Consider the following 13,411-nt stretch of genomic DNA (forward strand, 5'->3'; position numbering starts at 1 on the left):
AAGGCAGAAGCTACCTTTTGTGACCAAGTCTTGAAGGTCATACATTATTACTTCTACTACATTCTTTTCATTAAATGTGAGTCACTAAGCCCATCCGCTATTCAAAGGGAGATAAATTAAGTTCCATCTTTTGATCTTTTGATGACAAGAGTGTCATAGAATCTAAGAACACATTCTAAACCACCCAAACTTTAAGATTAGTCCTGAATCCTTCAAGTCTCCACTCCCTTGTTACTTCTCAGGAAGGACTTCTCTGATTATTATATACAAAGTAGCAGCCGCTCTTCCCATTTCTTAGCTCTGTATGCTGCTTTAGTCACACCAAAATTTATTACCATTCAGCTGAAAATGGTGGCTCACACCTGTAATCCCAGAACTTTGGGAGGCCAAGTCAGGAGGATTGCTTGAGCCCAGGAGTTCAAGACCAGTTTGAACAATACAGTGGGACCCTGTCTCTACAAAAAAAAAAAAAAAAAATCTGGGTTTGGTGGTGTGTACCTGTGGTCCCAGCTACTTGGGAGGTTGAGGTCAGAGGATCACTTGAGCCAGGGAGTTCAAGGCTGCAGTGAGCTCTGATTGTGCCACTGCACTCCATCCTGGACACCACAGTGAGACTCTGTCTCAAAAAAAAAAATGTGTTACCGTTCAACAAGCCCTATTTTTACTTGCTTATGTATCTATTCCTCCATCTAGAATGTAAACATTCTGTAATCACAGGAGACATCTCTGTCTTGTTCACTGTGTCTCCACACCTGAAACTGACCTAGATACAATGTAGGCACTCAGGAAATTGAAGTTAATGAATGCAGGTTACCCTAGGCCAGGACAAGTATGGGAAGAGGCAAGCCTTGCTGGGTGTTAGGAAGAAAATAGCTTTGTTGTCAGACAGCAGACAGGGCAGCATTCCTCAGAGATAAATGGGAGAAGTAAAGGCATGGAAAGGTAACCCCCATAGCAGGGAGGTTTAGGGAAAACTGAGGCTGAGCAGGATGGAGGGGAGTTCTGGAAGCACAGAGTTTGCAGTGAGAAGGGCTGAGAAGCCCTAATTAGAATCTCCATCCCTCCAGGGCTTGCAGTATCTACCAGCTCTGCTTCTAAAGATGCACTCATAAGTGGCTGACAGAGATGGATGTGTTTTCCTGCCCTTCCTTCAATATTGACCGGGCTTGGCTTGCTCTCTTAGAAGCCCTAAAGAGCAGGGGGCTTATCAGATGCATTCATCTTGAGTCATAAAAGCAGTCTGGATGCACTGATGCAGAGCCTGCTGCATGAGACATGCTAATGCCTTTGATCAATGCTTGACATGGGGTCTGAAGGCAGGGTGAGCAGGGAGGGATGCTCTCTGCGTGTCACCAAATACGCCTGCGACTCTCAAACTTCTGACTCTTCCTAGTTAAGAGCCAGGAACTTGAGTGACAGTCTCTTCAAAAGCTGAGTAACCAGGCAAGTTCTTTGCCCTCTCAGGAACTCCCATGAAGAGGTGGGACTCATAGGCGACTCCTCAGTATTCTCTGCAGCCTGTGTCATTGGCAGAGTTGGGGGCTGCTGGACTGCAGGCCTTCATGGGAACTGCCGTCCCAAGTGGGTGGCTCATACCAATTAAGGACATCAGATTGGAGATTTGGTTTACAAGGAAGTAAAACCAAAGAAAACTGATTTTGAGGCCTTTCTGCTTGTATATTTTATCTCATTTTATTTTCAAAATAGCTCAGAAATACATGAATTGATACTATTCACTATTTTATAACTGAAGAAACTGCAACTCAAGAGATGTTGTGACTGGTCCCAGATACTATAGCTACTAAATAGTTAAGACTATTTGAATCTACATATATGTAGTCCATGCAGAGAAATGGAATAGAAATGGCAAAGGGGGATTTACACTAATACTATCATCCTTTGGCCTCCCATTATGTCTTGAGAAAGGAAATGAAATGCTGGCTTCCAGCATCTCTCTGTGATCTAGTCCAAATAGAATAAGCTATGCTGCTATGACAAATAAACCCGCATCGAAGTGGTTTAACCTAATTTCAGTTTATTTCTCTCCTGCAAAGTCTGATGTGGTGAAGGCATCTTTCCTCCATCAAATAGTTTCACCTTTCAGAATGTGTGGACTCTAAAGTCAGTATGACAGAGGAAGGGGGAGCTGGAGAAGGCGCACGGATCTTGATTGCCTTGAACTGGAAATTACATGTGTTCCCTCCTGCTTAGAGACCATTGGCCAAAGATAATCTCATGGGCTCAACATAACTGCAAGGGAGGCTGGAAAATACTAGGAATTCTATGAATATTTAATGAACATTAAGTGTCTCTGTACATTCTAACACTTTTGTGTCCTTATTTCTTCCTCTGTAGGACAGAGCCCCAGAATAGCTCCGTTGTCCCAGCTCAGGATGGACCCTCAGAAAAGCTGGGTCAGCATGTGGCCACCGAGCCCTTGGGCACCAACAGCTGGGAGAGAGACAAGACCTGTCGGGAACTGGGTGCCACCAGAGGACACAGGTGAGATCCAATGGGGACGTCCAAGCTGAAGATACAGAAATCAAGTCTGCCTCTCTGGCCATGGCTCGCCTCCCTCTTATGCAAGTTCCTCTTTCAAACCCTTAAATCAAGGGCTAGTAAATATTTACCGTAGAGGAAAAAATCATAAATGTTTTAAGTTTGTAGACCCCAGTGGTTTCTGTCACAACTACTCAACTCTGCCACTGCAGTGCAAAAACAGCCATTGACATTATGCAAACAAAAAAGCATATCTGTGTTCCAATAAAATTGTATTTATAAAAGCAGAAGGCAGGCTAAATTGGCCCACTGGCTGTGGTTCAGCAAGCCCTACCTTAAATGATAGAGTTCCTTTCCATTTTAATGGCTCTATGAGCCACTGACTCCCCAAATCATAGTTTCAGCCCAGACCTGTCTCAGGAGTTCCAGGTCTCTGTATTTTTTCTTTTACTTGGTTATTTAACCAGTACTTTTTGAGCGCCCACTGTGTGATGGGCACTGTACTAGCACACATATACAGAGAGCACTGTATACACATACTCCATAAAAATACTGTATACTCAGCATTTTTCTGAGGCTGGGAGAAGTAAAGTGAGTTCCCCAGAATATGACAGCCAGTAAGTGGCAGAGTGAAGTTTTGAACTCCAGACTCTCTGATCTTAAATCCTTTACTAAAATCTACTCCATTATTCTATGGATGCTACTGAAAACAACAGCAACAAAAACATTATCCCCTGCCTGCTATTTTCAGCATACACTTATAAAGTCTGGCCCATCTTTGGCCTCTGGAAAATCTATTTCTAGAAGATGTGATTACTGAATTTTGGAGAAGTGGCTTGGGAAACTGGAGTCATTTTTTTCTTTTTAATTTTTATTTCGTTATTATTTTTTAACTTTTATTTTAGGTTTGGGGTTACATGTGAATGTTTGTTGCGTAGGTAAACACGTGTCATAGGGGTTTGTTGTGTATATTATTTTATCACCCAAGTATCAAGCCCATTACCCAATAGTTATCTTTTCTGCTCCTCTCCATCCATCCACCCTCTCTTGTCAAGCAGAGCCCCAGTGTCTGTTGTTTACTTCTTTGTGTTCATAAGTTCTTGTAAGTGGGAGTTAAGTGAAGTAATTTTCAAAAATGAAGTCTACCCCCACTACCTAGGCTGCCCTCTCAGCTACAGGCTTTAGTTATGCTGCAATTTCAAAGAGAGAGAAACAGATAAGCCCTATCAACTTGGAGAAGTGAAGTTCAACCTCATGTCTGGAGAGTTCTCCCCAGGAAACAGGAACAAAGTTGTTTCCGTGACAGGCAGAGGGAGATAAAGAGAGAAGTGAGAAGGAAGGGAATTTCCCTACTTTTAAAACACTGGGCCAGGCATGCTGGCTCACGTCTGTAATCCCAACACTTTGGGAGGCCGAGGTGGGAGGATCACTTGAGGTCAGGAGTTGGAGACCAGCCTGGCCAACATGGTGAAACCCTTGTCTCTGCTAAAAACACAAAAATTAGCCAGGTGTGGTGGTGCACACCTGTAATCCCAGCTACTCTGGAGGCTGAGGTAGAAGTATTGCTTGTACCCAGGAGGAGGAGGTTGCAGTGAGCCGAGATCGCACCACTGCACTCCAGCCTGGGCAACAGAGTGAGACTACGTCTCAAAATAAAAAATAAAAAATATTGTCTCCTAGGTGGAATTTGAGTGTACAAATCTCGACCGTGTCACTTACGAACCGAGCAACCTTGGGCAAGTTTCTTTTCCTCCATGGGCCTCAGTGTTCACAGCTATAAAATGGGAATGTTGAGGTATAATTCTCAAGGTCAGGATGAAGATTAAGTTAGACCAGGCATGTACAGATTGCGGCAGTGAGACTAGAGCAGAGGAAATCCTCAGATATGTTAGTGAGAGTTTCATGAAGCCAGAAGAGAAGATTCTGGTCATGCAAATCTAAAAAAATGATGCCATGTCATACAGCATCTCTATTGTAGAGCTGCTGTGCTCTAGTGTACAGCGTCTGGGCCTCTCGCTCCCTTCTATCTGTGACCGACCCTCTGATGTGACAAAACCGCAATAATGATGATAACAATAACAGTGATAATACAAGTAATCAGAATTATATAATAAATTTATTATTTAATAATTAATTATAATTATAATAACAGAAACCCCTTATACTGTCCTCTTACTCTATGCAAGACCAGGGCACATTACCTAAGTCAGCTCCTTTATTCCTGGAAGCAAACTTAGGACACAGGTGCTATGTTTCTTCCCATCTTGTTGATGGTCAAGATGAGACTCAGAGAGGTCTCTGGGCCCTGTTGTAAGTAAGAGAGCTGGACTTTAAATCTAGGTTTGTCAGCTTCTGGACCAGCATTCCTTACTGCTGCATACTTTACTGCATATGTAACCTCTGCATATGTAACCACTCTGTTGGAACCACTGCTTACTTCACCACTTCTTTTTTAAAAATTTTTTTTATTATACTTTAAGTTCTAGGGTACATGTGCACAACATGCAGGTTTGTTACATATGTATCCATATGCCATGTTGGTGTGCTGCACCCATTAACTCATCATTTACATTAGGTATATCTCCTAATGCAATCCCTTCCCGCTCCCCACACCCCACAACAGGCCCCAGTGTGTGATGTTCCCCATCCTGTGTCAAAGTGTTCTCATTGTTCAGTTCCCACCTATGAGTGAGAACATGCGGTGTTTGGTTTTCTGTCCTTGCGATAGTTTGTTCAGAATGATGGTTTCCAGCTTCATCCATGTCCTTACAAAGGACACGAACTCATCCTTTTTATGGCTGCATAGTATTCCATGGTGTATATGTGCCACATTTTCCTAATCCAGTCTATCATTGATGGAAATTTGGGTTGGTTACAAGTCTTTGCTATTGTGAATAGTGCCGCAATAAACACACATGTGCATGTGTCTTTATAGCAGCCTGATTTATAATCCTTTGGGTATATACCCAGTAATGGGATGGCTGCGTCAAATGGTATTTCTAGTTTTAGATCCTTGAGGAATCACCACATTGTCTTCCACAATGGATGAACTAGTTTACAGTCCCACCAACTGTGTAAAAGTGTTCCTATTTCTCCACATCCTCTCCAGCATCTGTTGTTTCCTGACTTCTTAATGATCGCCATTCTAACTGGTGTGAGATGGTATCTCATTGTAGTTTTGATTTGCATTTCTCTGATGGCCAGTGATGATGAGCATTTTTTCATGTGTCTGTTGGCTGCATAAATGTCTTCTTTTGAGAAGTGTCTGTTCATATCCTTTGCCTGCTTTTTGATGGGATTGTTTGATTTTTTTCTTGTAAATTTGTTTAAGTTCTTTGTAGATTCTCAATATTAGCCCTTTGTCAGATAGGTAGACTGTAAAAATTTTCTCCCATTCTGTAGGTTGCCTGTTCACTCTGATGGTAGTTTCTTTTGCTGTGCAGAAGCTCTTTAGTTTAATTAGATCCCATTTGTCAATTTTGGCTTTTGTTGCCATTGCATTTGGTGTTTTAGTCATGAAGTCCTTGCCCATGCCTATGTCCTGAATGGTACTGCCTAGGTTTTTTATGGTTTTAAGTCTAACATTTAAGTCTTTAATCCATCTCGAATTAATTTTTGTATAAGGTGTAAGGAAGGGATCCAGTTTCAGCTTTCTACATATGGCTAGCCAGTTTTCCCAGCACCACTTATTAAATAGGGAATCCATTCCCCATTTCTTGTTTTTGTCAGGTTTGTCAAAGATCAGATGGTTGTAGATGTGTGGTATTATTTCTGAGGGCTCTGTTCTATTCCATTGGTCTATATCTCTGTTTTGGTACCAGTACCATGCTGTTTTGGTTACTGTAGCCTTGTAGTATAGTTTGAAGTCAGGTACCGTGATGCCTCCAGCTTTGTTCTTTTGGCTTAGGATTGTCTTGGCAATGTGGGCTCTTTTTTGGTTCCATATGAACTTTAAAGTAGTTTTTTCCAATTCTGTGAAGAAAGTCATTGGTAGCTTGATGGGGATGGCATTGAATCTATAAATTACCTTGGGCAGTATGGCCATTTTCATGATATTGATTCTTCCTATCCACGAGCATGGAATGTTCTTCCATTTGTTTGTGTCCTCTCTTATTTCATTGAGCAGTGGTTTGTAGTTCTCCTTGAAGAGGTCCTTCACATCCCCTGTGAGTTGGATTCCTAGATATTTTATTCTCTTTGAAGCAATTGTGAATGGGAGTTCACTCATGATTTGGCTCTCTGTCTGTTATTGGTGTATAGGAATGCTTGTGATTTTTGCACATTGATTTTGTATCCCGAGACTTTGCTGAAATTGCTTATCAGCTTGAGGAGATTTTGAGCTGAGACAATGGGGTTTTCTAAATAGACAGTCATGTCATCTGCAAACAGGGACATTTTGACTTCCTCTTTTCCTAATTGAATACCCTTTATTTCTTTCTCCTGCCTGATTGCCCTGGCCAGAACTTCCAACAGTATGTTGAATAGGAGTGGTGAGAGAGGGCATCCCTGTCTTGTGCCAGTTTTCAAAGGGAATGCTTCCAGTTTTTGCCCATTCAGTATGATATTGGCTGTGGGTTTGTCATAAATAGCTCTCATTATTTTGAGACATGTCCCATCCATACCTAGTTTATTGAGAGTTTTTAGCATGAAGTGTGGTTGAATTTTGCCAAAGGTCTTTTCTGCATCTATTGAGATAATCATGTGGTTTTTGTCTTTGGTTCTGTTTATATGATGGATTATGTTTATTGATTTGCGTATGTTGAACCAGCCTTGCATCCCAGGGATGAAGCCAACTTGATCATGGTGGATAAGCTTTATGATGTGCTGCTGGATTTAAAATAATGGTTTGCCAGTATTTTATTGAGGATTTTCGCATCAATGTTCATCAGGGATATTGGGTCTAAAATTCTCTTTTTTTGTTGTGTCTCTGCCAGGCTTTGGTATCAGGATGATGTTGACTTCATAAAATGAGTTAGGGAGGACTCCCTCTTTTTCTATTGATTGGAATAGTTTCAGAAGGAATGGTACCAGCTCGTCTTCGTACCTCTAGCAGAATTCGGCTGTGAATCCATCTGGTCCTGGACTTTTTTTGGTTGGTAGGTTATTAATTATTGCCTCAATTTCAGAGCCTGTTATTGGTCTATTTAGGGATTCAACTTCTTCCTGGTGTAGTCTTGGGAGAGTCTATGTGTCCAGGAATTTATCCATTTCTTCTAGATTTTCTAGTATATTTGCAGAGTGTTTATAGTATTCTCTGATGGTAGTTTGTATTTCTGTGGGATCAGTGGTGATATCCCCTTTATCATTTTTTATTACGTGTATTTGATTCTTCTCTCTTTTCTTCTATATTAGTCTTGCTAGCAGTCTACCCATTTTGTTGATCTTTTCAAAAAACCAGCTCCTGGATTCATTGATTGTTTGAAGGGTTTTTTGTGTATCTCCTTCAGTTCTGCTCTGATCTTAGTTATTTCTTGCCTTCTGCTAGCTTTTGAATGTTTTGCTCTTGCTTCTCTAGTTCTTTTAATTGTGATGTTAGGGTGTCAATTTTAGATCTTTCCTGCTTTCTATTGTGGGCATTTAGTGCTATAAATTTCCCTCACACACTGCTTTAAATGTGTCCCAGAGATTCTGGTATGTTGTGTCTTTGTTCTCATTGGTTTCAAAGAACATCTTTATTTCTGCCTTCGTTTTGTTATGTACCCAGTAGTCATTCAGGAGCAGGTTGTTCAGTTTCCATGTAGTTGTGCAGTTTTGAGTGTGTCTCTTAATCCTGAGTTCTACTTTGATTGCACTGTGGTCTGAGAGACAGTTTGTTGTGATTTCTGTTCTTTTACATTTGCTGAGGAGTGCTTTACTTCCGACTATGTGGTCAATTTTGGAATAAGTGCGATGTGGTGCTGAGAAGAATGTATATTCTCTTGATTTGGGGTGGAGAGTTCTGTAGATGTCTATTAGGTCTGCTTGGTGCAGAGCTGAGTTCAATTCCTGGATATCCTTGTTAACTTTCTGTCTCATTGATCTGTCTAATGTTGACAGTGGGGTGTTAAAGTCTCCCATTATTATTGCGTGGGAGTCTAAGTCTCATTGTATGTCTCTAAGGACTTGCTTTTTGAATTTGGGTGCTCCTGTATTGGGTGCATATATACTTAGGATAGTTAGCTCTTCTTGTTGAATTGATCCCTTTACCATTATGTAATGGCCTTCTTTGTCTCTTTTGATCTTTGTTAGTTTAGAGTCTGTTTTATCAGAGACTAGGATTGCAACCCCTGCTTTTTTTTGTTTTCCATTTGCTTGGTAGATCTTCCTCCATCCCTTTATTTTGAGCCTATGTGTGTCTCTGCAGGTGAGATGGGTCTCTTGAATACAGCACATTGATGGATCTTGACTCTTTATCCAATTTGCCAGTCTGTGTCTTTTAATTTGAAGCATTTAGCCCATTTACATTTAAGGTTAATATTGTTATGTGTGAATTTGATCCTGTCATTATGATGTTAGCTGGTTATTTTGCTCATTAGTTGATGCAGTTTCTTCCTAGCATTGATGGTCTTTACAATTTGGCATGTTTTTGCAGTGGCTGGTACCAGTTGTTCCTTTCCATGTTTAGCGCCTCCTTCAGGAGCTCTTGTAAGGCAGGCCTGGTGGTGACAAAATCTCTCAGCATTTGCTTGTCTGTAAAGGATTTTATTTCTCCTTCACTTATGAAGCCTAGTTTGGCTGGATATGAAATTCTGGGTTGAAAATTCTTTTCTTTAAGAATGTTGAATATTGGCCCCCACTCTCTTCTGGCTTGTAGAGTTTCTGCCGAGAGATCAGCTGTTAGTCTGATGGGCTTCCCTTTATGGGTAACCCGACCTTTCTCTCTGGCTGCCCTGAACATTTTTTCCTTCATTTCAACTTCGGTGAATCTGACAATTATGTGTCTTGGAGTTGCTCTTCTCAAGGAGTATCTTTGTGGCGTTCTCTGTATTTCCTGAATTTGAAGGTTGGCCTGCCTTGCTAGGTTGGGGAAGTTCTGGATAATATCCTGAAGTGTTTTCCAACTTGGTTCCATTCTCCCCATCACTTTCAGGTACACCAATCAGACATAGATTTGGTCTTTTCACATAGTCTCATATTTCTTGGAGGCTTTGTTCATTTCTTTTTACTCTTTTTTCTCTAAACTTCTCTTCTCACTTCATTTCATTCATTTGATCTTCAGTCACTGATACCCTTTATTCCACTTGATTGAATCAGCTACTGAAGCTTGTGCGTGCCTCATGTAGTTCTCGTGCCATGGTTTTCAGCTCCATCAGGTCATTTAAGGTCTTCTCTACACTGTTTATTCTAGTTAGCCATTCATCTAATCTTTTTTCAAGGTTTTTAGCTTCTTTGTGATGGGTTCAAACATCCTCCTTTAGCACAGAGAAGTTTGTAATTACCGATCATCTGAAGGCTTCTTCCCTCAACTCATCAAAGTCATTCTCCGTCCAGCTTTGTTCCACTGCTGGCGAGGAGCTGTGTTCCTTTGGAGGAGAAGAGGCACTCTAATTTTTAGAATTTTAGCTTTTCTGCTCTGGTGTCTCCCCATCTTTGTGGTTTTATCAACCTTTGGTCTTTGATGATGGTGATTTACAGATGGGGTTTTGGTGTGGATGTCCTTTCTGTTTGTTAGTTTTCCTTCTAACAGTCAGGACCCTCAGCTGCAGGTCTGTTGGAGTTTGCTGGAGGTCCACTCCAGACACTGTTTCCCTGGGTATCACCAGCAGAGGCTGCAGAACAGCAAATATTGCAGAACGGCAAATGTTGCTGCCTGATCCTTTCTCTGGAAGCTTCGTCTCAGAGGGGCACCTGGCCATATGAGGTGTCAGTCAGCCCCTACTGGGAGGTGCCTCCCAGTTAGGCTACTTGGGGGTCAGGGACCCACTTGAAGAGGCAGTCTGTCTGTTTGCAGATCCCAAACTCTGTGCTGGGAGAACCACTGCTCTCTTCAAAGCTGTCAGACAGGGATGTTTAAGTCTGCAGAAGTTTCTGCTGCCTTTTGTTCAGCTATGCCCTGCCCCCAGAGGTGGAGTCTACAGAGGCAGGCAGGCCTCCTTGAGCTGCAGTGGGCTCCACCTAGTTTGAGCTTCCTGACCACTTTGTTTACCTACTCAAGCCTCAGCAATGGTGGACGCCCCTCCCCCAGCCTCGCTGCCACATTGCAATTCGATCTCAGACTGCTGTGCTAGCAGTGAGTGAGGCTCCGTGGGCAAGCCACGTGCAGGATATAATCTCCTGGTGTGCCATTTGCTAAGACAGTTGGAGAGGTGCAATATTAGGGTGGGAGTGTCCCGATTTTCCAGGTACCCTCTGTCATGGCTTCCGTTGGCTAGGAAAGGGAATTCCCCAACCCCTTGCACTTCCCAGGTGAGGCGATGCCCCGCCCTGCTTCGGCTCATGCTCCGTGGGCTGCACCCGTGAGATGCCCCCGTGAGATGAACCCAGTACCTTAGTTGGAAATGAAGAAATCACCCGTCTTCTGCACCACTCACGCTGGGAGCTGTAGACTGGAGTTGTTCCTATTTGGCCATCTTGGAACCTCCTCACCACTGCATATTTAATTGATGCATGTTTAACTACTGTGTACATAACCGCTGAGCACTTAACCACTGAATAGTTAACCTCTGCTACTTCCCCAAGATGTGCTTAACTACCACTTGTTTAACCACTACAGACTTAACTGCTGCACATGTAACCACTGCATACTCAACTGATGCTTATTGAATTGTTATATATTTCATCACTGTATTTAGCCATGCATATGTAACCACAGCATACACAAGCATTATGTACTTAACCCCTGCACCCGTAACCAGGGTATACTTAACAACTATTCTGCCCCTTCCTGACCCTCTATGATGGTACGTGTAGAACTAGTGTAGGGAAAAATAGCGGGTAGAAGAAATGTAGACCTACCTGGGTAAAGGTGTTTGGGATTTATTGAGGGAGTTGATGATCCCCATCTCACACACCTCAAATGTCTCCAAATTCAAGGGCTTTCTGAGTTTTACCCCATTACTTAAATGCAAATCAAGGATGATGTTCTCAAATCATGCTCCCCTGGGACCCTGGGATTCTAGAAGTTATAGCTGACTGAAACAATAGGCTCTTTCTTCATTTTGTAAGACACACTCTAAAAGATTTTTTTTCTCTCAAGTTTTTGTCCTTTCATTTCTTCCCCACTCAAATTCCCAGTAGCTGTTGCACTGGGAAGTGTTTCTATGAAACAAGATGATTTAACAAGAAGCTCAATTATTTCATTCATTTATTCTCTCTTTTGGTCACTCAACAAATATTGATTAGGCTTTTGCTCTGTGACAAGCACTCTTTAAGGAAATAATTTGGTGGCTGGGCACCATGGCTCATCCCAGTACTACGGGAGGTCAAAGCAGGTGGATCACCTGGGGTCAGGAGTTCGAGACCAGCCTGGCCAACATAGTGAAACCCTGTCTCTACTGTAAAAATACAAAAATTATCCTGGCTTGGTGGCGGGCACCTATAGTCCCAGCTACTAGGGAGGCTAAGGCATGAGAATCGCTTGAACCCAGGAGATGGAGGTTGTAGTGAGCTGAGATCATGCCACTGCACTCCAGCCTAGGCAAGAGAGTGAAACTCTGTCTCAAAAAAAAAAAAAGAATTTGGAAGTAGCCCATCCTGTTTACTCAAGCATCCTGTTTGCTTCCTGGACATGCATACTGTGCCTTGTGCTTTATAACATATAAACGTAGTTAAGCAGCTAGCTACTTAATTCCTGTGATACTTATTTTTAACCTGCTAAAAGGGACCCTCTTAGAAATGCAAATCAAAACCACAATGAGATGCAATCTCACGCCAGTCAGAATGGCAATTATTAAAAAGTCAAGAAACAACAGATGCTGGCAAGGTTGTACAGAAATAGGAATGCTTTTACACTATTAGTGGGAATGTAAATTAGTTCAACTATTGTGGAAGATGGTGGTTCCTCAAAGACCTAGAACCAGAAATACCATTTAACCCAGCAATCCCATTACTGGGTATATACCCAAAGGAATATATGTCATTCTGTTATAAAGATATATGCATGCATATGTTCATTGCAGCACTATTCACAATAGCAAAGACAGAAAATGAACCCAAATGCCCATCAATGATAAAGAAAATGTGGTATATATATACCATGGAATCCTATGCAGTATTCCATACTATGAACAAGATCATGTCCTTTGCAGGCACAAGGATGAAGCTGGAAGCTATTATCCTCTGCAAACCAATGCAAGAACAGAAAACCAAACACTGCATGTTCTCACTTATAAGTGGGAGCTGAACATTGACAACACATGGACACAGGGAGGGGAACATCACACACTGGGGCCTGTTGGGGGAGAGTGGGGGCTGAGGAAGAGCATTAGGGAAAAGAGCTAATGCATGCTGGGCTTAATACCTAGGTGATGGGTTGACAGGTGCAGAAAACCACCATGGCACACGTTTATCTATGTAATAAAACTGCACATCCTGCAAATGTAGCCTGGAATGTACAAAATTAAAATTAAAATTAAAAAAAACTTAGCACATCAAAAGTTCCACATTCAGGAAAGCAAATTAGTAGAAAAGCTCAATAAGATAAATAGTCTCTCCTCCAGCTGTTTAAACAAAATGACATCTGATAATTTTTTTAAAAGTGGCTCTCTTGAAAATATTATAAATATAGCTATATGATTCTTATTTGCTGGAGATAGAGACCCAGACATATATTCTAACCATTTTATCATTCTTTCTACTAATCATAATGATCCAGATTCTTAAAATGGAATTAAATACAGCAGTACTTTATGATATTCTATAAAAAGTTGGGTAATTTCCAGATGATTGGCCACACAACCAAGTTTGAGAAGGCAGCTGGTTTTGTGGGGAAAAT

The 13,411-nt window shown here is 41.7% G+C and overlaps 1 protein-coding gene across 1 annotated transcript in view; it reads left to right on the forward strand.

The window, feature by feature from the left end:
• The window catches only part of SRRM4 (serine/arginine repetitive matrix 4), a 182,469-nt gene that overhangs the window by 119,907 nt on the left and 49,151 nt on the right, over positions 1 to 13,411 (forward strand). The window contains exon 2 of the mRNA XM_003279964.4: positions 2,356 to 2,502. Coding sequence (XP_003280012.1) covers positions 2,356 to 2,502 — 147 coding nt within the window. The remainder of the gene's footprint in view (positions 1 to 2,355; positions 2,503 to 13,411) is intronic.

The sequence above is a fragment of the Nomascus leucogenys genome, chromosome 10, assembly GCF_006542625.1.
Source record: "Nomascus leucogenys isolate Asia chromosome 10, Asia_NLE_v1, whole genome shotgun sequence".
NCBI classification, from domain to species: Eukaryota; Metazoa; Chordata; class Mammalia; order Primates; family Hylobatidae; genus Nomascus; species Nomascus leucogenys.